The 25359-nt window shown below is 46.9% G+C and overlaps 1 protein-coding gene across 1 annotated transcript in view; it reads right to left on the reverse strand.

Moving 5' to 3' along the window:
* Nucleotides 1-25359, reverse strand: part of PKP1 (plakophilin 1) — a 51130-nt gene that overhangs the window by 13116 nt on the left and 12655 nt on the right. The window contains exons 3-9 of the mRNA XM_073320054.1: nucleotides 17399-17796; nucleotides 9360-9504; nucleotides 7958-8165; nucleotides 6419-6596; nucleotides 3208-3322; nucleotides 2490-2645; nucleotides 1981-2157 (exon numbers count right to left, since the gene is read on the reverse strand). Coding sequence (XP_073176155.1) covers nucleotides 1981-2157; nucleotides 2490-2645; nucleotides 3208-3322; nucleotides 6419-6596; nucleotides 7958-8165; nucleotides 9360-9504; nucleotides 17399-17796 — 1377 coding nt within the window. The remainder of the gene's footprint in view (nucleotides 1-1980; nucleotides 2158-2489; nucleotides 2646-3207; nucleotides 3323-6418; nucleotides 6597-7957; nucleotides 8166-9359; nucleotides 9505-17398; nucleotides 17797-25359) is intronic.

The raw sequence follows: 25359 nt of genomic DNA on the forward strand, positions 1-25359 counted from the left end.
CTCGATCTGCTCGCTATGCCCCTACTTATACATCCCAAAATGCCATTGGCCTTCTTGGCAACAAGGGCACACTGCTGACTCATATCCAGCTTCTCGTCCACTGTCACCCCTAGGTCCTTTTCTGCAGAACTGCTGCCTAGCCATTCGGTCCCTAGTCTGTAGCTGTGCATTGGGTTCTTCCGTCCTAAGTGCAGGACCCTGCACTTATCCTTATTGAACCTCATCAGATTCCTTTTGGCCCAATCTTCCAATTGGTCTAGGTCCTTCTGTATCCTATCCCTCCCCTCCAGCGTATGTACCACTCCTCCCAGTTTAGTATCATCCGCAAATTTGCTGAGAGTGCAATCCACACCATCCTCCAGATCATTTATGAAGATATTGAATAAAACCGGCCCCAGGACCGACCCTTGGGGCACTCCACTTGATACCGGCTGCCAACTAGACATGGAGCCACCGATCACTACCCGTTGAGCCCGACAATCTAGCCAGCTTTCTACCCACCTTATAGTGCACCCTTTACAGGTGACCCTTTACAGGTGAGAGGAGCTTTCCCCTGGCCAGGAGGGATTTCAAAGGGGTTTACCCTTCCCTTTATATTTATGACAGATGTCATGAAGCGTTTGGATTTAGGCAGAGTTGCATATCCCAGAGGCATATGGTTCCATCAAAATTTCCCAAACCAGCTCTACCCAACTCCCACTGAAAGTCAAATTCCCTATGCCCCTTTGAGAAGCCTCACCCCACTGACAAAAGGGATAATTTTCTCAAATTTGAAAGAAATCAAAGCTTTTCATGTCCAAAGACTGAGCAAATCAAGGCTGACAGGTTAGTGTTATCCTTTCACCAGCTAGACATGCAGCAGAAGACTTCCCCAGTGTCATCGTCGGTGACCTTTGGGTGGGATGCTGTAACACACAACACTTCTCTGCGCTGTGTACCCATGGGACCCCAGTAACAAGCAAGCGCTGAGAGAATGAGGAATCAGTCAACACTACATTCAGCTAATGCAGCAACTCATGGTGTCAGACTCCATTAGGTGGTCGAGGGACAGCTGCATAGAACACATCCCCGGACATCGGCAATACCAGGAGGGATGAGCTGGAGTGCCGATGAGAAGCGCAGTCAGAAAAGTAACAAATACTTTCTTCATAGATTGTATTTTCTAAAAGGACAACCAACCTCATTCTCAATTACCGAGGGACAATCTCCACTCGTTGATATACTTTGCTTCCCACAATCAGCTCTCTGTACAACTTTTCATGAGTGATGTACCCGAGTATTTGGATTCTAATATCTAAACTGTATTGTTAAATCTATTCACCGAAATTTGGGTTATTGCTGATAATGTACTCTAACATATGATTTTTAAAAAACTAACTTTGTATTTGTGGATAATCTAAACACTATACCCAGATGTACAGACACTCTTTTCCCAACTTATGCATTATCTGTCTCTCTCTATATTTTTAACATTAGCTTTAATAAAATTTTAAAATCCATTCATTTATCTATTTAGCCATCTCACTTAAATTAAAATCAATGAAGTTTAGGCAAGAACAAGACCAGATATTCACCATGCCCATCCCCTATTTTGCACACACGCAGATAGTGTCTTAGGCCCAGTCCTTCCTACCTTGGCACACAGACCTCAAAAGGCAACACAACCAGGGTACTTCTGCTGGGTGAAAGCCATGAAGAGTGTGTGCTGTGCAACTATGTCCATCATTGCTAGTATGGAAGAAGGTTTGCAGTGTCAGCCCTAGCCAGAGGAGTGCTGAGGGCGTGTCCAGAGGATCCACGGACTAAATCCTCAGTGCACTCTGTGTCGGATGTGTGCGTGCAATGGCATTAGAGTTTAATGCTGTAATAGAAACTGTGGAGCAATTCAAGGGTGCTCTGCAGTTTAGAAGAGGTGCTTTCCCCCTGTAGAGCCCATTGAGGTGTGAGTGTGTGAGAGAGAGAGAGAGAGAGAGCGCTCACCAGTCCTCTGCTGGCAGTGAGGTTCTGCAGGGCCCCAGCACAGGCCTCTAGGGTGGCATCTTTCTTGCTCTGGTCCATCAGGTTCAGGTATGTGCGGATGGCATCAGAATGGTAGAGCCAGCTGGGCCCTCTGGGTTTGTACTCCTCATCGGGAATGGGTAGAACATACTCATCAATCTAAGGGGAAGTAATAGATTGACATCCAGGAGCTTGGCGTTTTCTACATGAATCACACGTCATTATCCCTGGTTGCTTGGGCGGTCACATACAAATATCTGCATGCACCTATCACGTACAGACAACACATCTAGTGTGGCTGGGCATATGCGGCCACTCTCTCAACTCTCCCAGGTGTACCAACTGGAGGACATGTTACTCTATGTAACTCCTCATACCCCTTTTCTGGTCCTGATAATGCAGGGGCAGGGCAGCTCTTCACTCGAACCCAGTGACAGGGGCTGAGTGAATGGTGCATTTTGCAAGCACTCAGAATCAGGAGCACGTCTTACCTCCAGCTTCCCACTCCTGCTGTTGAAGCAGCCTGTGAGGGTCTTGTCCACATAGGCATTCCTGGCCATGTGGTTGAGCTGGGTGTATTTATTGGGCACCTCGGCATCCAGGCGGTAGGATAGATTGTGCAGGATACAGATGCAGTTCTCCACGGACTGAAATCAGCCCCCGAAAAAACACACAGTTTTACAGTCAGACAGGAACATGGAACAGTATGCGCATTGTAACAATATTTAATGACAGTCAATGATGTGTTGCGGTGTAAGGCAGATAAACCCTGCTGCCTGAACATAAATATAATACACCAAACTCTGAGGTCCTTACTCTGATTTTATTTATGGCTTGTCTACATAGGGACATTCTGGAAAATTAATCTGAATTACCTTTTAAAGTGGATTAGTTAAACTGCATTAAATCCCTGTGTGGACACTCTTATCTGGAGTTAGAGTAGACTTAATCTGATTTAGTTTAATTCACTTTCAATTCACTTCTAAATCAGAGCCAGATTTTCAGAAGTGTTCAGCATACAGCAGCGACCATTGTGACATGTAGGCCAGAATTTTCAAAAGAGCTCTGCACCCATTTGCGCACCAAAATCAATAGCCGGACTATCAAAAGAGCTGTGCACGGTCAGTGCTCAGGGTGTACTACTAATTGGCTAGGGCTAGGCACAGGCTGGTGAACTGTGTGTAAGTGGGAAGCTCATATGTCTGGTACCTTGTCATCAGGCCGGCTGGCAGCCACACAATTCTGGGTATAAGTCATGACTGAGTCAATCAGGCCAGGGTAGTTTCTCATGGTGTGACGTCCAGCATCTGCAGAACTCAGGTTTCTGAAGGAAGACATTTTATAAAATGTAGGGAGATAAAGCAAGACAGATAAGCAGCTCCGTTAGCTGGGTATTTTCCATCAGCCACTGAGCTCCCTACATAATTCTGTTTGAATTCAACCCACTTGGAAGGATTGCCTTTATAGGGTGAAATTCACCTCTCTGCAGGGGGCCAGTGCACCACTTAAGTCCCACTTCAACTCTGACGACTAAAGTGGGACCTAGGTGGTGTATAGGCCTTGTCACGTTCCTCTCCAGAGGGGTGAATTTCATCCATGGAGATTTTCCTTTTAGGGTAAGTCCAGAGGGAAGATATCCCCTTAGAGAGAACAATGTAGGTACAGTGGGGACACGCAAGATATCTGCTTAGAGTTATTTCCAGAGAGAGGGTAGAATAATGAGTAGCTGGAGATTGCCACAGAGAACAAGGAGCCCACCTTCAACGGGCGTAGGTCAGTGTAGCAACATTGACTTCAATACCACCATTACCACACAGCTCTTTCTAAACAAGCACATTTATTCTTAAAGTGAAAACATTACAGAGAAAACATATTAAATCAATACAACGTACACGCATGCTAATAAGCTTACCAGAGATCACCCCAAACTCCAGCAGGCGTTTGGGCTGGTGACCAGTCCTTCAGACCTCACACAGAGGGTTTTCTGTGGTCATCAGTTCATAACAAGAACCCCCATGTCTCTCTGAGTCCCTCCTTTCTACTGTTTGGGTCTCTGATCTTGTCCTCATGTGACAGGTGACCACCATGACTAGCACACAAAGGTCCCCTCCTCAAGGCGAAGCTTTAAAAAGTACCTTGTTTAAGAGAGTCCTTTGAAGCCCCTAACATTTCCCAGGGTTTACATGAGTCGTGTCTCTCCCCTAGAGACATTACATACGATCTCACAATACGAACTCCTAAAATACTTTAACTGAATTCAGTAAGGTTTAGCTTAATCCAAGAAGGTTTGTCCAGGATATTGCCGGAATGTGTCATCTCTCTCACACGGGGACACCAGGTTTTAAGAAAAAGGGGCAAAAAACTTAGATTTAAGTGGTGATGGTTTCGCTGCGCTACACTCTGGATCAGGCGTTGGCTAAGACAGCAGAGTTTTAGCAGCGGCATGACATGATCTTGTTTTAATGCACCGGTAGCTTGCAAATGAGTGGTTTGCAATAGCTCACAGACATCTGCCAGACAGAAACTCTTAACAAACCTGCGTGGCTAGGCTTTTGTCAATGAGCAGATGTCCAAGTCCCGCATTATTCAAGACCTATTTTAGGCCCAAACTGACCTCAAGTTTGGAATTATCTCCATGTCATTGCTATGCATTATGGGCACAAGACATGACAAACCAGTGCACAGAAGACTGACCCTGCCCCCTGGATGGCTATTTTTGCAGTATCCCCCAATACTGCCATTTCTCCATTAACATGTATCCGCATATTTGAGCTCCAGTGCCTTTACAGGGATGGAGCAGATGACAGCCCTGCTTACAAGAACCATTCTGCCGCATAACTGCACATGGAAAGTTCTCCTCCAAGAGAGGGATGGAGGCAGGAGCGCGCTGTCCTTCAGAAGTGATCTCCAGCCTCTGGGGGCTGATAGTGACAGGCAGAGAAAGCTGCAGTCCCTGCTGCAGTCTGCTTCATCAGTTTCACAAGCGAATGTAGCTCCCATTAGCTAGCGTGTCTGGTAAGGGCGCGGTCTGTTGCTACATTCCCTAAGGCAGAGCTTTAGTTCATTAAAGTACCTAATTATACAGCTTTTTCATCTCCCCACTGAGTTGTTCCCAACGTGATGGGGAATTTGGAAGCTGGTAGAAGAAACTGCAAGTCAGGACGAAGATCTTCATGCCAAGAAGTTCTCTGGCTTTTCCAAGGAAGAAATAAAACCATCCCAGGCCCAAATACAAGCCTCTCACTTTGACACCGACACTTACACTGGGATGGGCCAACACCTAGTGACTGTAACTGGAATGAATGGATCCAGTATGAAAAAAGAGAATCAGCTGGAATTTGCTGGCAAGAGATAGTCATTAGAGCTGGATCGAAAATCTGGGGGTTTAGTCCCACACAGAAAATTTTGACTTTTCATCAAATAATGGAAAACAATTTTTGTTTTTTGGCAATCAAAATTTTAAAAAAATTCAGCTGAAACCTGAACATTTTTGGCCCAGAACCACCAGCCTCATCCCCCACCACAAATTCCTTGTGTTAGCTAAAAAATTTCAAAAAGTTTTCTAATGAAAAATCAAAACTTTCCAAGGAAACAGGACACTTTCTGTGAAAAATTTTTGTTTTATCAAAAACCCAATTTTCTGTTGAAAAACAAGTTCAGTGGGAAATGTTCATCTAGCTCTAGACACCATGAAAACTTTATGAATAGGCTTGGCAGAATTTCACTTGTATTTTTTTAAATCATGACTGGCGTGGAGAAAGTGACTAGGGAAGTGTTATTTACCCCTTCACATAACACAAGAACTAGGGGTCACCCAATTAAATTAACAGGCAGCAGGTTTAAAACAAACATAAGGAAATACTTCTTCACAACACACAGTCAACCTGTGGAACTCCCTGCAAGAGGATGTTGTGAAGGCCAAAAGTATAGCTGGGTTCAAAAAAGAACTAGATACGTTCATGGAGGATAGTTCATCAACAGCTGTTAGCCAAGATGGTCAGGGATGCAACCCAATGCTCTGGGTGTCCCTAAACCTCTGACTGCCAGAATCTGGGACTGAACAATGGGAGATGGTTCACTTGATGATTGCCCTGTTTGTTCATTCCCTCTGAAGCAACTGGAACTGACCACTGTAGGAAGACAGGATACTGGACTAGATAGACCATTGGTCTGACCCAGTATGGCCGTCCTTATAATTTTGATGGATAATATCAATCATGCTTATTTTTAAGCTTTTTATTTATTTATTTTTTAATCAATTTAAATGTTCACAGTTGCAGGAAATTTTGGGAGATCAGACAATAATTAATGACAGTAGATGTTGAGATTCAAAAAGTTAAAGGTTTATAACTGTTAAAATAAGGGGTCCATTTTAAGCATAGCCACAAAGGGTGTGAGCGATGCTTGTCTGCTGACCTACCTCAAACAGCCTGTAGCATTGAAGAATACCTCAGGGTCAACAATTTCTCTTGTCCTATTACTGACACCATCAGACCACCCCGAGAAAGGGATGATAACACAATCTGTCAAGACAGGGAGGGCTTCGTGTATCAAATCTTCTTTCAGCTCATCAGTGGAGGACAGGTTCCACAGCAACCCTAGAAAGAAAATGCAAGACAAACATTAAACCTTAAGGTCTTGATGCAGTAAAGGCCTGAATCTCCTATCACTAACATTGCAACTAGGGAATAACTCCATGAAAGTTACATCCATGCAAAACTGGTGCAAAGAAGAAGAGAATCAAGCTCTAGGTCTACAATCGAGGCATTCAAGATAGCCCCCAGGTTTGGAGAGACACGCTCTGGTCCAATCTCCCCATCCAATCTCAGTTCTAACAGAAAAGGCAGTTTCCTCTGTAACTAACCAACATGTCACTCCATGATCAACCTGCGTGGTGCTGCGTGTGCTGTTCAAACTAGGCTTCCCAGTACAGACCCAGAATGTCACCTCTTCTACCTAGTCCACGTTATCTTGAGAAGGGTCTTGAAACTAGTTCTCCCATAATACATTGTACTAGCTCAGTGGTCTCCATCCTTTCCAGGCAACAAAAACCTCTTGTATTTCAAGCAGTGTTCACTGCTTCCTATTTAACCATGTGCCCTCTAACCCCCCATGGGACTTGGGCATACTCTAAGTTCTAGTTTCAGAGTATATACAGTTAAATGGGAGACAGTAGAGGCATCATACCGGCCTGGGACAGAGGCCCTCTATTACAGTACAGAATGGAGCCTGGTGTCCCAGCCTCAAAGATCATATTTCTGTACACATTTCAGTCTGGGGCAGTGAGGGGAGTGGACCATTTACCCAAGGCTCAAGTACACTATAATCAAAGACAACTCGGGCTGACCCAGTGTTAGCACATGCACGTGATCCCAGTAGAACCCAACTCTTCAGGGTAAGCCTGGGACACTAAATAGACTGTGTAATATTCTCTGAAACAAACCCCCAAAACTCACCTCCTGTCAGACCAGGAAGGGGAACTAAGTGCCAGAGGATGGGACCCTCCTCTGAGAATGCCCTGGACCCAGCTCTCAGGTGATCACATGTAGGTCCTGATGGCTCAAAAGCCCTTGATGGTCACAGCTGTGGTGGTAAACCTGGTTGCATAGGTGTGATCTCTAAGTCTCAGACCTGATTCACAGGCCAGTGGTTGGGAACCCCTAACACTGTACGCAAGATTCACAAAGCTGATAAATTGGGCAATCCAGGGGCCTGATCCTGCACAGCCTCGCACTTTGTGTTGTCATTTGCACATGGGGAAAGCGAGTACAAAGTGTCATGCTGGTCTGATAGTGTTGTACTTTGCACAGGTGCATATGGCAACGCAAGGTGGCAGGCAGGTGAATCTCAGGCCCCAGTATCTAGGAGCCAGATCCCCAGGTGTTATAGGCTGGTGTGGAAGTCAATGGAGTTATCCTAAGTTACACGAGCTGAGGCTCTCTCCTTTGCTTGCATGTACCTGTCAGCTGTTTCTGTATTTCAGTGTTCGGAGTTCTCCTCAGGAGGCTCACACACTCCCTTATCCCATTCTGCCGTCGGGTTTCTAACTTGTTGGCAGGATTTCTGAAGACCAGATTTCTAAGAGCCCCAGCTGCAGCCTGCTGGACATTTTGGTTTGGGCTGCGGAGGAGTTCAATTAGCTTGCCAATTCCACCTAGCCGGTAGACCTGCGAGAGGAGAAGACAGACAAGGATCAGCATCCCATGAAAAGCTCATCTATTTGCTCTGGTGTATTAAAAGACCACGGCGACAGAAGTTAATGCAAGAAGACAGCATAGCGCGTACTAATTGGAATGGAAAGGATACCCTGAGCATTACAGGATGGCTAGACCCAAAATACCCCATTTTTTACAAGGCAGTCAAATGGCTTGATAGCTATAGTCAAGAGCGTCTGTGCTGACTGCCTTGATGACTAGGGTATAAGATTAGTGGACAGAGCACTGGACTGAGATCAACTGGGTTCTATTCCCGGCTCTGTTATTGACCTGCTGGGTGATGTTGGACAAGTCACTTCATAGCTCTGTGCCTCAGTTACCAAATCTGTAAACACAGGGATAATGAATTATACCAATTTTGTAAAGCACTCTCCACTCCACCTATGAAAAGAGCTGGTATTGTTACTAACAGATGTCAACAATTAAGACTTGCAAGTAATGACCTCAGCTGGAGTAAATTAGTGTTTGCTCCCACTGACTTCAGCAGTGCTACGCTGATTTCTGTCACCTGAGGATCCGGCCTCACGAGTCTTATTTCTGCGGTGAAAAGCTACCTAGAGACCACATTATAATTGTAATATAGCAACATTCCATAGTGCTTTATACAGAGGCAACACGTATGTTGGCGTAACATACACTCAGAATCAAGGGGCCAAATTCTGGGCTGATGTGTAAGGGGACGGGGGTGTGAATCTAAGTCTAAGGCAGCCTACAGTTGATGTAACATACATGTTGATGAGACTGGGAGAAGGTAGCAGTCACACAAGCTTAGACTCTCTGTAGATTGGTAGACTTAATTAGTCTCAGCACTGAATTGGTCCTACTTCTCTGAAGTAACCAGAGCTCCTGTGAAAGGAATTCATTGCTGTGAGCCTAGGAGTTAGTGAAACCACCTGTTCATGAATGAATGAAACTGTCAGCTGGGGAAAAATGCCTTGATATTTGGAAGCCTCACTTAATGAGCCTTGGGGCACATTTTCAGAAAGTGCTCAGCACCCACAATTCCAGTCGAAGGCAATGGGAAATAAAGATGTTTGGCACTGCTTGAAAATCAGGCCCCAGAGGTCTCACGTGGACCTTCTAAAATGAAGGCACCCAGACCCAGAGCCCACTTCTGAAAATGCAGCCACGAACAAGTTAGTTTACCTCTTGCTTGGCAGATTCATCCTGGAAGCAGGTGTGCTGGAGGTAGTATGCACCCATGGCTTGAGATTTCTCATCCGAGGAGCACAGGAGCTGTATGGCTTTCTGGATGGTCATTGCCACGTTGTCCAACTCATCAGTGCATATTCTAAACAAAAAGAAGGGAAAGGAGTGGATCAGTCGCTATGTGGCAAGTGCAAGATGCTTTAGAGGCTGATGACTTCTTTGAAAGATGCCACCAGATTCAAGTAGGCAACGGCCCCTCAGCCGACTACCGTTAGAGCTTATGGGTTTGTTTATCTAGACAGATCTATCAATACTGCAATATGGTCCCTGCAAAGAGAGCTGCAACCACCAAGAAACCTGGTGGGCTAAGTATTCAGGTCATGACTCAGTTTTTACCCAGTCCTTACTCCCACTGACATCCATAATAATGGAATGTCGTTGTTTGTTTACAGAAAGAAGACTGGGAAACTGCGTGTGACCTCTTGTAGATTTCAGAATGATACCCATGATCATACGCATCTACCTTAACCTTTGGGGTGCTAAATCACAGTTTTGTTTCAAGGAAAGCCATTGCTGTTTGTGGCCATGTTATTGTCAGAAAAAGAGCCTAGAGAGGGAGGTTTTAAGTGGAGTTACAGATGAACACCGACAGTGGAATGATTGCAGATGTCTATAGAATCCCGAGGTGAGTTACAAGAGAGTATGGACTTGGTGTGGGGCAGGGGGGATGGAAAGCGTGGGAAAAAACCCACCCAGACCTTTGAAAATGCACCTCCTTGCCGTGGAAACAGGGGGCCTGATTATCTCCTGCCTTGCACCTATGCAGAGTGGGTAGAAAGTGCTCCCAATTCACAATGCTAATGACAACACAAGGTGCAACGCGAGGAAAAATCAAGCACTAGCAGTCCAATTGTTTGTTTAATTTTATTTAAACAATTAACTGAATGCAAGTGGAAAATGGTAGGTCACAGGATGGGTGAGACTAAAATGTTCAGGGGATTTGGTGGAGCAAAGCATCCAAAAGTTCAGCTTCTGCCATGATGTTTTCCCTTCTCTGCGCTCCCATTTACATCAGTGGGGTTTTACCGTTGACTTCAGTGAGGTCACGATCAGGTCCTGTCAGGACATTATGTCTTTGGGAACTGGATGTTTCTTGGTTTCAGCATATGGAGGGAATATCCCTGATGGGAAAATCCAGCAGACTCTAAAAGAGAATTATATCTTTTCTATGGGATTTTTAAATTAACCTATGAGATTCTATATGGAGATATGATCCTCTATTAAATTCTATTAAACAATCCACAGAAAGGTGTCATTCTCTATTATGTTGTATAGGCTGTCCAGAATAATTTCCATGGCATTCTAATGGTTTCATCTCTACTAAGTTCTATAGGGCTTCCCCATAAAGGATAACCCCTCTTGCTGAGATTTTGTTATTAAGCCAGAAACCAAGAAGTGCGGAGTCATGTAAAATGGGGGCAGGAAAGGTTGACTTTGAACCTTCGGAACCTCAGAAGATGTTTGGTTCGGGCCATGTTTTGGTGAAGGTTCAGGATAGTGTCATTTTATCTAAACCTTTCTGACCATCTCTACCAGGCTGATGGTAGCTTTGGAACCAAATCCCTCTCTCCACAAACAGAACAGGCACAGCATGAGCTGTGACAGGAGAAGTTTCTCCCTCCACTGTACCCATGCTGTCTGGGAGAGGAAAGTAGGAAAGTTCTATCTCCAGGGATCATTCAATCTTTAGCCATTCTGCTGAGAAGACCAGCCGATGACTGCCAGCTGTGATGGCGGCTCTGATGATGGCATCCAGTTCTAGAAGTTCTCAAAGCAGGGGCAATTTTTATAGGCGACCCACCAGGGTCAGTTTTTCAAGGACAACTCCCTACACGGGCATTTCTACAGAGTGACAAATCCATCCCCAGCCAGAACCATAGGGGGAAATCTCTGCAACCAGCTCCAGTTCCACAGTGGAAAGGGTCAGTAACCAGAATCCATTTTCTCCAGGGGAATTCATCCAGGGGAACAACTCCTCACTCAGGTTAAGTTCTACAACCAGAGCAACTAAACAGAATGGAAACTTTTCTTTTTTGTTATTGAGAGTCTAGGGGCCCAGGGGACAAAGGAGCAGGGAGGAGCTAAGAAAGCCACTGCTCATTGTTTATTAAAAACATTACAGAGAAGGTAATATCCACAAGCCCAGCGATTCCTAACATATGACTCAAACCCCCTTGCACTGAACACCTTTCCACAACCATTAGGAACTCAAATATGGCTCAGAGCATTGTCACTCATCTTTGATCCACCCAAATAATTACAGTTGAAGCTTTGGCACCATAGGCAGCTAGCTAGGAGGATTCCCTTACATTCTTCATAGATTCATAATGAAGGCCAGATTGGACCACAGTGATCATCCTGTCTGACCTCCTGTATAAAACAGGACTAAAATTTCCCCAAAATAATACATGTTTTGAATCAGAGCAGATCTTTAAGAAAAACATCCCATCTTGATTTAAAAATTGCCAGTGATGGGGAATCCACCAAGATGGGGCATTTTTCTAAAGGATCTGCTCTGGGAATTATTTTGAGGGAAGTTCTATGGCTTGTGTCATACAGGAGGTCAGTCTGGATGATATAATGGTCCCTTCTGGTTTTCGAATCTCACCCTTGGCAAGTTGCTTTAATGGTTTGAGAGCTAAAGACCTGAGAGCTGAACCCCAATGTGCTATTCACAAGACACTGAAAGGAGACAGTTTTCTTCCTATCGTGAACGATTGCAGTACGAACCCCAGCCATGCCAGCTGTGATGGATGTCATAACAAAAAGATGCATCACTCTACCTTTGGGAAACAGACACACACTTCAGGGGACTCTTTCTGGCCTCTAGTGGACCAGGCTGTGATTACTTGTGCTGATAGTCATTTGCAGAGGCAGTTTACAGCAGGGAAGAACCACTCAGGGCTAGGCTCCACATTTGGGATTGACCCATGGTTCCATCAGCATGGACAGGGAGGATACACTCCCTGCTAGTGACCTCTCTTCAGTCTCCCAGTCATCTCCGGAAAGGAGCTCCACCAGGCATCACGACCTCCACCAGAGACGGGTCTGCAGTGGCTGGAGATAGCAGGTCAGTGGGGGGTTGCGCTCTGACTTTTCAGAGGACTTGGTATTGCGTTGCCAGGATGTCCTGTGTTAGCCACACATGGACAGTGATGACCCTATCAGGCTTCGTCCTGCATTCCGGCCAGGCAACAAGTCCAGAGGATCCCATTCGAGTCAACAGCTTTGCTGCCTGTTCCATAGCATCCAGTCTGATGCCTGTGGCCCTTTTCTTTAGCCAGCTCCGGTTTCTCTCAGGTTTTTAGTGCTCCTGTGTCAGTTATTCTCAATACGACTTACGGCCATGCCCACACCTGCTGTCACTTCTGAAGTGATGAAGCATTTGCTCCATGAGATGTTTACCAACGGGGGCAGGCGGGTCACTGCATGCCATTGCCACCGACAGCCACGGTTCACAGCCACACATTTGAAGGTGTACCCAGCGGATGTATCTGAGCCTCTTTCTTCCACCTACAGCTGAACAGTGAGGGTAAAGCAAACACGCCAACCACGTCTTGAAAGATGATCGCAGTGCACATCCGGCATTATGGCGGACACTGTTCCCCTTCCGAAATTCAGGGCCTGCTACAGCTCAGTTCCAGCAGTCCTCATGCTAGGGAGGGTCTGCAGGTACCAGAACTCACCTTTTCCTCCTTACAGAGAAGAGCATCGAGTCCCTCTCTGGCAGGTTATCATGGAGAAGGTCTAACTGGCCTAGCACGGTGGGATTTGAATCTGGGACTTGAAGTGCTAAAGGCAAGAGCCTCTACAGCTTCAGCTAAAGGTAGGACCTCCCTAGCTGGTGGCAGTAATAGTTTCCTGTCCTCCTATGTGTACCAGCTGGAGAGGAACAAAAGATGCCCTTGCTCCTAGTGTGCTTTATATACAGCATGCCCATCACTAATTGCTCATAGCGTTCAGTTTGAATCTGGTGGCCTTGGAGCAAAGGGAGCTTTCTCCTAACTGGGCAGAATCGCTACAGATCATTTAGCCAACATGGCCAGCAATGAGTGACCAAGTGCTGGCTCCAGATGACACACCATACGACTGGAAGAGGAACTGACTGCAAAGAGTTCCACTTTAGGGACAATCAAATGGCACTACTTGGGAACTGAGCAGCTGCAGCAGCCATTGGAATAAGCACAACAAAAGACATGTTCTGAGCCCTCAAAGACTTTGAGCTGGGACGTGTGGTTCTCAGTGAGTCCCACCATGCCCCAGGGCGTAGAATAGGAATATCATGCTTTACCTCCAGGCGAAGGGGGAAACAGAGGTGAGCAAAGAGGAGATTGTCTGCTGTGAGTTAAACAAGCTGAAGATGTTGTTATTCACATAACCACTGCGTCTGCCTGATAACTGTTCAGAGCAAACTCTCCAGCCAGGACCTGGTGTACTGGGGGGAAGCTACAGGTCTTCAAGAGGGAAAATTCTCAAATCAGACCAAGATCTACAAGCAGATCTGAACAAGTTCTACAAGGGGTCAACTATCCCAACAGAACCAGTTCTACAAGGCGGGGGGAAACCCGCAACAAGGTTTTGTTTTACAAGAACAACAATTCCACAATCCAAATCTACGAGAGACAATACGCTTCAATCACAGCCAGATAGGGAAGGGAAGCAATTCCCCAACCAGAACCAGTGGTATATGACTGGAGTCCTTCTTGTACAGAAAGTACTGCACAAGAGAGGTCATTTCTAGAAGGGGAAGATTTGTTGTCTAAAGAACTCAGAGAAAACACACAACCAAGAATAGTTCTAGAAGTACAATAACACCCTGACCAGATCCAGTTCTGTACGAGGGATTACTCAGTCGAACTTTCTAATGCACTTACCATCCTGGTACCAGAGTGTAAATAATACCATAGCCATACCAAAAAGTTAAATCAACGGTATTTTCCATTTTCTCTTGCTAAGAGCCACTGTGATATGTGCTTGTAGTTCTTTTTTAATTCCACTCATCCCCTTCTTCCTTTTACTTCTTTGTACTTCTCCTCCTCCTCCTCCTCCTCTTTTCTCTGTATCATTTACTTGTCCCCACCGAGGTAGCTTCAGAATTATTGAAGAAAAGCCAGGGTAAAAGGATGTCTTTACATTTTCCCAGCCCTATTCCACAGCAAGACCTCTCCAACCTCAGCCAGTTCTACAACGGAGATGGAACTAGCAGATGGAACTAGAACCAGATTGGCTACAGGGATCATTCAGAACAAGTCCAGCTCTATATCAGGGGTAATTCTCTGTCCAGGAATGGTTTTACAGCAGGGAGAGCACCCATATCAGAATCAGTTCCACAAGGAGGACCACTCGCGATTGTAAACAGTTCTCCAAAAGAGAAAACACTCCAATCCAGCTCAATTTTGCAGGGTACAATGCCTGCCTATGCACTGCATCAACCTGGATCGATTCTAAAAAGGAGAATTTACTCAAAACAAGACCAGTAGTGCAGTGTGGTCAACCCCAAAACCAGGGCTCTCTCTGGAGAGGACCATCAGTCCAGAGAGATTGCTAACAGGGACCCCAGCCAGAACCCAGTTCTGCAAGAGGATAACTGCACAGAACCTGTTCTACATAGGAGGCAATACCTCAAGCACTCTCAGTTCTGTGGTGGGGAACCACTTATTCAACTGCATAACCATGTCCAGTTGTTCACAGGAGACAATTTGACAAGCAAGGCTAGTGTATCATTGCAGAAAACTTATCTGACACAAAACGTTCCTAGTATGAGGACAACGCCCCACACAGTCCCCATTCTGCAAGGTGAAAACTCCACCTTAAGAACCACTAGTACACAGTGAACAATGCCACAACCAGGGAAAGTTCTCCAATAGTAACCATTACTCAGCCAAGCCCAGTTCCTCAAGGACAACTCCTCTCAATGATGAGGACAGATGCCCAAGAAAGACCTGTACTTCCAAAAGAACAAAACACTGTCTAGGTCTCCAAGGGGCAGAACTCTCCAGCCAGATCTAGTTCTGCAACAAACTGCACCCAGCCCAGAAGCAGTTCTATAAAGACGGCATGTCACCAGTGAGAACACTTCTACAGAACCTAAAAAACGCACAGGTGACAACTCCTCAACCAGACCCAGGTTAATAACAACCCCCATCAGAACTAGTTTTCTTCTCCCCAGCCTCCAAGCAAGAGTGGCTTTTCAAAGGGAACAGCTCCTTAACCTGATCTACACAGAGGAAGTGTTCTTAATCTCACTTCGCTCTAGAGGGCACCACTCACTAGGCAGAGCCACTTTTACCAGACAGACCACTCCCCAAACTAAACTAGTTCTCTGGTGGGGGACAACCCCCCGCCAGGTTCAATTTTAAAAAGGACTAAACTCCCCATCCAGAACCAGTTCTACCAGGATGACACCTCCCCAGCCAGGTCTAATGCTTCATGACAGACAACTCCTAAATCAGAACCAGTTCTGCAGGGTGAGCCACACCACGAGCTGGGAGGGTTCTGCAAAGGGGACCACTCCCTAACCAGGGGATGTTTGGAACTGGAGAGCATTTCTGACACAAGGGCAGTTCTCCCTGGAGTAAATCTTCAGAAAACCACAGCCATTCTTCAAGACAGCATATCATTCCATAATTACGAGTAACTCTACATATGAGAAAAGCCCCGTGTATACCAGCTCTTTCGGTAGGGAAACAGCGACCCAGCTGGGACCAATTACTTAAAGGCAACATTCACCTTATGCAGAAAACATCTTCATTGTTGCAGCTGTTCACAGGGTGTATTTCTTCACCCTACAGCCTCTCAGCCTACTGCCCGTAACTCCTTGGTCAGAAATTCCTGGAATGAATTGCTTCTAGTTATGTAAACGGCGGCTTTCCATCCCAAAACAATGACAGGGTTTATGAAATGAGCCAATGGACAACATCACGCTCTGAGCAATGTGCCATCCAGCCACAAGGTAAGCCACGGCTAAACTGAGTAACATTTTGCACATGTAAAAGAAGCGAAGAGTGCGCATACATAAAGCCAAATCGCCAAAAGATAATGCATCAACAGGCCAGTTCATGGAGTCTCAGACCCTGCTAAACAGCTGTGGACAATTTTCAATGAGGGAGATTTACAAGTGGTATGTAAAGCTAAGAGCCAAAACTCAACGATGATCAAGGGGCATGAACTGGCCCCCATAATGGAATTTTCACAACCTCTGGTTCGTGCTCTCAGGCTGAATTAGGCAAGGCTTTCACGCAGATCCTGTTGTGATCGCTATTTTTATTGTAATTATTCATTCTATGCAGTGAAGCAGCGCCTCATAAACCAGGGCCCTCTTGTGCTGGTGCTGTACAAACAGAGAAATGGCTAGTGAGACAATGCAGGTTTGAACACCATGGCTCAGAGCATCACCTCCTGAGCACAAGCCAGGCTCCTCAATCTCTGAATGTAGATGTTTGAGAGAAAGTGACGTTTGGGACACGACGCATCCCTGCCACCCCTCGTATACCTCTCACACTTGTAAGTAAGTATCTGATGGGATTGCATACTGCGTATAGGGAAGGGAATGAGCAGAGTAGAATAGATCACAGCATAATTTGGGATCCGATTTTGAAGTACTTTCACTCTGTCCTCTTTCTGGACAAACTCCCAGTTGGACTAAATCCAAGGCCCTTAGTGAGCGTCTGCTCGTCCTTACTCGCCTCCTGCAGAAATCAGCCAGTGCTGCCTAAGCAAAGGCTTGGTTTGGGAGTGCAGTGGGACTCAGTACCTCTCAGGATCAGACCCTTGGGAAGGACTCCAGGAGCTGACCATTTGGAAATTGGACTTGCAGTATGAAAACCGGTGCTTTTCTGTAGGGAAATGAATGCCAACCCAAAGTGGCATGGTGAGCAGGGGAGGCACACAACGGAGGTCCCTGCCATTCTAGCGGTATCACCCTGCAGAGAAGTCCCAGGCTAATCCACTGACCTCACAGGCACGTGGGAACTCACCTGGAGCTGGACATAGAATGCCCATACACCCCGTCCTGCCTGCCGCCCGTCACGGGCTGGGCGTACAACGCATCCGGCTTGTTGCAGGAGAGGCTGTGATCCGGGATGGGTTTCCTAGCGGTCCCATGGTGGGTGCTGCAGCTGCTGTACGTGCTCTGGCGGTTCAGGGCGGTCTTTTGCACGGCGTGGCTTCCCACCTGGTTTCTCCTGAGCGTGCCCCGGGGAGGCTCACAGCACAGGTCAGGCTCACTCCGGCTGCTCTTGAGGCAGTAGTTGCCACCGGGACTGGTGGGGCTGCAGACGGTTTTGTTGAGGTGCCGGCTGCCCCAGCCCTCCATCTGACTGTAAGAGCTGAAGCGTCGATTGTCTGTCTCTCTTTTAAGGGTCCCGTTGTACATCTGAAGGGGGAGGAAACAAAACAATTAAAAGGGGCTTGAAGTGACTCCCAGGAGTTCACCAAACGGGGCCAAATCCTGAGGGGCACTGAGCCCTGGCTTTAATGGGAGCTGTGGGCACACCACACATTAACTACAACAGGACCTGCTCATGGTACTTTGATGATCCCCATTATCCTAGTATCTGAGCACCTCACAATCTCTACCATCTCTCTCCTCACAGGTAGGGCAGTGTAATATCCCCATTGTACAGCTAGAAAACCGAGGCTAGAGAGACTAAGTGACTCACCCAGGGAGTTTGGGGCACAGCAGGGAATTGAACCCTGGTCTCCTTGCATCAGGTTAGCACCCTAGCCCCTGAACTACCCCACCTCCTTGTAGTTTTACTTAATATTGTGTATTAATATTCATCCCAAAGGCTTCTAAGCCTCTTACAAACTCTAGATACACCTGACCTACCTCGCCTACCACCAATGTGCAGCCACCTCTGGACTGGAACGTGGCAGCCTTTGAACAGAGTGCAGCAACACTGCCATCCAACAGAATTTGGCAGGGCATCAGGGCACCTGTTCCATTTCTCACAGACTGGGATCCGATATGTACCCCAGGGGTCTGGAGCTCAGGTGTCTGTGTCACGTGAAAGGCATCACGCCCGTCCCGTTACAGACGCTGACTCTAACCCTATTCTATCCTTCCCATTGCTTGCTTTGTCCTTATTAACTCTTCTTACCCATCTTCCACCCTGACAGACACACTAACCCGTAGGTGAGAATTCCCCCGTGGAGGCCCAAAATGGGGCCCATGTGGGGAAAAGAGGATGGATTTATGCATTAAAGGAGTGAATGAATAGCTCATGCCAACAATAACGTTTGAAGTTTTGAGAACAATAAGGTGGAATTTCTTAAGAAATGCCAGGGCTAAGCCAGCAAAAAGCCACCGTATTTAGTTAAAAGAAAGGGGCCCAGTTCTGACCTGATACACTGGTGTACATCCACAGTGACTTCAGTGGAGTTACTCCAGATTTAGGCCAGTTACACTGGGGTGAGATTCTGTTGCAACAACACTTCTGGATGCTAACTGTGGCATCTGCCTCTCAGAGGCCTGCACTTGGCAGAGGCTTGGGAACGTTGCCAGCTAGGAAAGGGGGTGCTAAGGTGTTTTACCCCACATAAAAAAAACCCAAACAAACCCAGGCAGTTATGGCAGCTTGCCTGATAGACACCTAGTAACACTGGAATTCCTGGCCCATTCCTCTTACAGCGCAGTGGAACCTGCATTGTCAGGACACCCATGCGGACACAGCCTTCGGTCCCAGTTACACGGCTCTCCTGGTCAGCAGAAGATGCCAGTGGGATACGAGCGCTGCTGCTAAGGCAGCTGTGTCGTGAGGAGGCCCCGCGGCCATGCTGCAGGCCAGAAAAAAACGGAGCCTTTGTCCACTGCCTGCTCAGTGCTATTCTAATGTACTCAGGTCCTTCTTCTTCTAATGTACTCAGGTTCTCCCATCACCACTGTGTCTGAGCCCCTAGGCAGGGAGAGCTGCGAGACACGTTGTCCCGATGCCCATGGCCAGTGCCTGTCTTTGACAATGAAGGAGCCAGGCACAGAGAGCGCGGAAGGGAAATAAAACGCACTCCTTAAATCTCCATCAACAGGCCAGGCCCTGAGCTCCTTGCTCAGCCCTACAAATGCTCATGGACGATAGGAAGCTACACCCTGAGATCCTGCCATGGGGCTAAAGCTGCTCTCAGTTCTAGCAGCATAAATCTGGAACGACTCCAGAGCAACTCAGCATCACTGAGGACAGAATCTAGTTTTCATGTTCACTCAGTCCTAACCCAGGCAGACTCCCATAAAAGATTAACAGAAGTCTTCAAAATTTGGCCCACCAGCATTGAGTGGCATTAGGGTTAAACTGGTTCCTCACAGGACCCCCCCATTAGGCAGGGCTCCTAATTCCACACATCCCAGTTGAGTGGAGTGAACCGCACTCTACTGAACAAGGGAAGGCTCCCTTTCTCTGCATCCTCCAGCTAAGCCAAGCTTTGGCCCAATTTGCCCTGAGAGAACAGGGTAGGGGAAGAGATGACTTGGTAACTTACTGGTCAGCTACAGCAAAGAGGAACTGGGGAATGATGAAACACTGTCCTGGGCCCCCATCCAAACCCTCCCTATGAATTCTGGAAAGGGATAAGCCACAGCCCCATACAAATTAGAGCTCCCTTGGAAATTCAGGCCTCGAACTCAGTGTCCGTGGTTGAGAGTGGGGCTATAACGTTGCCCTGCAGCTCAGAACAGGGCAGCTGCAGATTTTCACCTCATGAACTCCCTGCCTACCCTACACATAGGTGCTGAGTGGATTTGTTGAGAGACCCACTTCTCTGCTTTGGCCTCTGCTCTACCTGCATATAAGGCCTGATCCATAGTCAGTGGGAGTCTTTCCACTGACCTCCCAGGGCTTTGCCTCAGGCCCATACCGTACACAGCAACCCTCAGATAACGACTAGGGCCATGACACTTGAAAGAGTTCTAGAATGGGAACAGCCCAGCAGCTGGCAGCATCCGCAGTGAAGCTCATGCGCTGGCTTCGGTAATGAGCCTCTCACCACACAGCAGCTGTTTTCCCAGGAGTTTGCAAGAGGTTTCCCAACTACCCTACCCCACCCAGATAGGAGCTGTGCTGACTTGCTGGTGAGGGCTCACTGTCTACCAGACAAGAGCCTTCCCAAAAAAGGCAATAAGCTGGAATTTGCCATTCCAAGAACAGTGGGGAGGAGAGACAGGTTATCAGCTAAACAACTGCCTGCCTGCCGTGCTAAAATGCAGGATGAAATAATTCCCCCACTGCATACACGCCAAGACAAACAGTGTGCTCACGCCCCCACCCACACACCTCCCCATATCTGATCTCCCGGCAGACCCCCGATGTGAACACATAGAAAAGAAAAACAGCAGCTTCACATCAATAATATATTAAGTCCTTAATGGAAACATAATAGATAGCTGAAAGGCTGCAGCAAAGGCCCCAGGAGCTCAATATCTCTGCCAAATTGCTGACAGCTCCTCAAAATAATCCTACCAGAGTGAAACCCTGCACTGACTCATAAAGGGAAGCCATAGCAAGGGGGAGGTACTCAGTCTAACAACCTGCTGCGTCTTTATTCCACCCAGCCCGTAGAGATCACGTACCCTTGAGAGCTTGCAGAGAGCAAAGGTGATGATGGGTAGGCAGGAGAGAATGAGCCCAGCCACTCCTGAGATGTCAGAGCCTCACCCCACACTAATTGCATCCTCACCATTGCTAGAAGCTTCCCAAGGGTCACTGTGGAGGTTCCCATCTCTAAATATGACGTCTCCGTGTAAAATGTAATACTGAGATGGCTTTGGTCAAAGGCCATCTCCTTGGGGCCACTAATCATTGGTGCAAGGGTGGCATTAGCCACTGGATACAGCCAAGTCTTCCCCACACAGCCATGACTGGTTGATGGAAGTTGTCACAGGGCTGCTACTCAGCGAGGCTCTCTGGTGTGACACTAACCCGATACACCTGCCTGAAACTGTTACCAGAGTCCATCTTATACACCCACCTGCCTCCCTCATGTGTATTGCCCTTTCCTCATTGCACACAAAATCCTCCTCTGAGCTGCTGGGGCTGTGCTGTGCATTCAAGTAGCACGTCCACAGCGGGTTTGTGTTTGTTGGAAGGCAGAGGACATTTGGTCCTGCCAACTATTCACCAGCTTGAATTCAAACCTCTGCTGACTAGCATACATGAGACGATGAGAACACCTGCTGCAGGCAGCTTGTTCAGACCTCCAGAGTAGTTAAGAGAGCCCACTTATTATCAGGAACCTTTAGTCTGACCCCTAGGTTACCTAGGGAGGTGGTGGAATCTCCTTCCTTAGAAGTTTTTAAGGTCAGGCTTGACAAAGCCCTGGCTGGGATGATGCAGTTGGGGATTGGTCCTGCTTTGAGCAGGGAGTTGGACTAGATGTCCTCCTGAGGTCCCTTCCAACCCTGATATTCTATGATTCTATGATTCCTTAGCCAATCAGTGCTGATCCTGTAAGAGGCCGGTATTGAATCATATGATCGAGACCCTCCACCCTTCCCTAGGTCCTACTTCCTGGAAGGCACCAGCACAAAGAGAAAGAGCTACTGGCTGGCGAGTTCATTATACCCGGTATTCTAACTCTGACTGAGGAATGAGCACGTCCACCAGAAAAGCAGCAGGGTCCCCTCCAAACCGAGGAATTGCTCTGGCTTCCCTGATAAGCTCATGAGCTAGCCAGCCCTGCCTTTGAACCGCTTTAACAAGCGACAGGGGAAGGTCCTCTTGCCTGTGTCAGTCAACTCAGGTTGCAGGGACGGAGGAGATATTTCCCCTGCTTGGATGCAGTGTGACATCCTGCTGGGGCGTCCCTTCCTCCCCTCTCAGGATGAGCACAGGGGCCAAATCCCAGCTAAGTAGGCTCCAGCATGCCTCCTTCTCTCTTCGCTGAACAGAGTTTCCTAACCACGCAGAATGTCCTCTGCTGTCACACTGATCTGGGGCTTAGGCCAGGTGGGGAGGATAATCCAAAAATCAACAGCTGGCACAAGTGAGGGAGGGAACGCTCCTGAATACAAGGCCTGCTTCTCTACTCCCCATCCCCAGATTTATGGAGAGGAGAGGACAATCGGGCCAACAGACTGGGTCAAATCCCCTCTCATTTACACTGGACTCTGGATCTGCCCTAGGTAGAGCTGAGCAAAGAACTACTTTTTCAGTTTGGTGGCTGAACTAAAAAATACAAAAATTGTTCGTTTCATTCGACCCAAAATAGTTTCCCCCTCCCCCCCATTTTGTTTTTTTGGGGTTTTTTTTTTTTAACTCTTGGTTTGTTTTAAACAAAGCTAGCTAAACTTCTAAATGAAACTTCATTTCAAAATGAAAGAGTTAAAACATTTCATTTAGAAAATGTCAAAACAAAACATTTTGACTTGTTCCATTTTTTCCCCCCAGACAAAAGTATTTGCTGAATTAGAGCCAAATACATGAATAGTTTCACTTGAGCCAAAGCTGGATTTTTTCAGTAAATAAACAATTCATCTGAAAATTTCTGACTGGCTCTCGCACTAGGGTCACAGAGCAGTCTGGATCCCTGTCTAAAATACACAGTGGTTATATACCTATCTGAGCACAGTGTCACCGGCTGTTTCCCCACCTACGCCAGTTTCCTGGTCATAGCAAAGAGAGGACCAAAATATATTCGTGAATTACAGCAGACATTGATTGCTCAAAGGAGATGTACAAGGTAATGAATGTAATGAACATTCAGGGAGTCCCCTGGAACCAGACCCAATAGTACGGGGTGGGAGAAAAGGAGCAGGAGAGGGGACACAGAGAGAGAATGTGCTGATTATAATTACCCTTGTTCTCCTTTATCATGTGGTGTTTCTCAGTTGGGAATTCCACTGGTTTGTACAGTCATCCAAGAGGATTGCTCATGTGCGCACACACACATACTCACATTGGATCAGACAGGGTACAGGTCACCAAAGAATTTGTCCAAATCACTTCTTTTCTCTAAAATGTAGCTAAATTGATCACTTAATTAACTCCAAGCGTGGGCTTGGTGCCTCACCTGCAGTGCTCTCGACCTAATATCTAGCCAGCCATCCGTCCAATCCAGGGTGATCGTACCGTATAATAAGAGAATCTGAGCACCAAAAGGTAGCTCTGAGGAATGGCATTCAACCACTCTGCTTCACCTTGACCAGAAACTGGGGGCTGCCCCATGGGATCTTGTGGGGGGAAAGGAATGAGCAGCAGGGTAAAATTGATTAAGGATGCCTTGTTCACCATCTAGACTAAGGGGAACCAACTCTGGAGCAGGAGGAGAACATGTTGCAGTGGGGGAGGTTTAGATTGGATATTAGGAAAAACTTTTTCACTAAGAGGGTGGTGAAACACTGGAATGCGTTACCTAGGGAGGTGGTAGAATCTCCTTCCTTAGAGGTTTTTAAGGTCAGGCTTGACAAAGCCCTGGCTGGGATGATTTAACTGGGAATTGGTCCTGCTTTGAGCAGGGGGTTGGACTAGATGACCTTCTGGGGTCCCTTCCAACCCTGATATTCTATGATTCTATGATTCTATGTGACTAAGCAGTTTATGCACCCAAGACTCTTCTCCACTTTGCAAGAATCATGTAATTTTTCCTTTCCATTACGTGGACAAGTATCACTTGGGTGAAGCCAGGTGGTCCAGCATTTACTATGGGGAACAGGCTTATTTGAGGATTAACAAAGCGGAATAAATCACTACTTCCCACACACACCTGCCACAGACCCCCAGGCCATAATACAGGGATCTGAACTTCTCCTGGGTGTTTGCTCAGGGGTTTGGTTCAGCCTCACATCTAGCTTTATTATTTTTTTAAGAGTGCAGAGCAGGGCTGGCAAAGCCCAGAAATTGCCCCTGAAAATGAGAAATGAGGCAGAAAATCAGGATTCATTCTTCACTGCAAGTTTTGCAAATCTCCATACAAAAGCGCAACGAGAGTCCCCACACAGAGATCTCACAGTGAGACTTTCTGCTTTTCCTACAGCAGCTCTGCGCAGCCCTGAGCAGCATGGATTCCCTCGGTGAGTTCAGAATTTCGTACAGTCCCTACCAGCAGGGCAGAAGATCCACGGCGATACTGTCTAAACTTGTAGCTCTGGAAAGCTGAGGTCCTCCTAGTCCCATTGACTCCAGGGAAGTCACACGTATCCTGCTAGGGCCCTGAGTTTGAGTCTGAAATTCTCATCACCCCTGTGAAACGACCTTAGAAATCCAAGCCTAGTCCCTAGGGGTCATTGATCCATATAAAAATACAATGAGGAAGGGGGCTGAGGGGCAATGGCAGAGTTGCAAAGGTAGAGGAGCTCTAAGAGTCAGAACTTCTCTGACCAAATATCAATCCATTTCCTTTACGAGCAGTAAAATCCACCCACATCTAAATTAACAAGCGTATCTAGGACACCATTCCTCAGCCCAGGATTTCAAAGCACTTTGGGATAATTAATTAAGTCACATAACACCCACAGGGGGTAAGTAAAAATGTATCATTATCCCCATTTTACAGATGGAGAAACTGAGTCATGGCAAGTCACATAACAATATTCATTAGTATTATGGTTAACAACACTTAGCCCTGTTATGGTGCTTTTCATGCACAGACCACAAAGCACTTTACCAAGAGGGAAGAGTCATTCTCATGATCCCCACTGATCAGATGGGGAAACTGAGGCACAGAGAGGCGAGGTGACTTGTCAAGGTTGCATGTCAGTGCCAGCACCAGGAATTGAACCCAGATCTCCTGATTTTCTTTGCAACTCCACGACACCCCCACACACTCCAGTGGCTGGACGTTTCTGAATTCTGCACCTAAGAATGCAATCTTTTTATTACCCAGCTCTCTCTCTCTTTTTTTTTACTCATTCCCAGTTTCAGTTGCATTTCTAGAGCAACAGACAGCAAAAAAGGAAATGATGCCATATAAACATGTTGAGACCGAGTCTCTCCCAGGCCGCAGGGAAAAG

Source organism: Lepidochelys kempii, chromosome 21, assembly GCF_965140265.1.
Source record: "Lepidochelys kempii isolate rLepKem1 chromosome 21, rLepKem1.hap2, whole genome shotgun sequence".
Classification (NCBI taxonomy): domain Eukaryota; kingdom Metazoa; phylum Chordata; order Testudines; family Cheloniidae; genus Lepidochelys; species Lepidochelys kempii.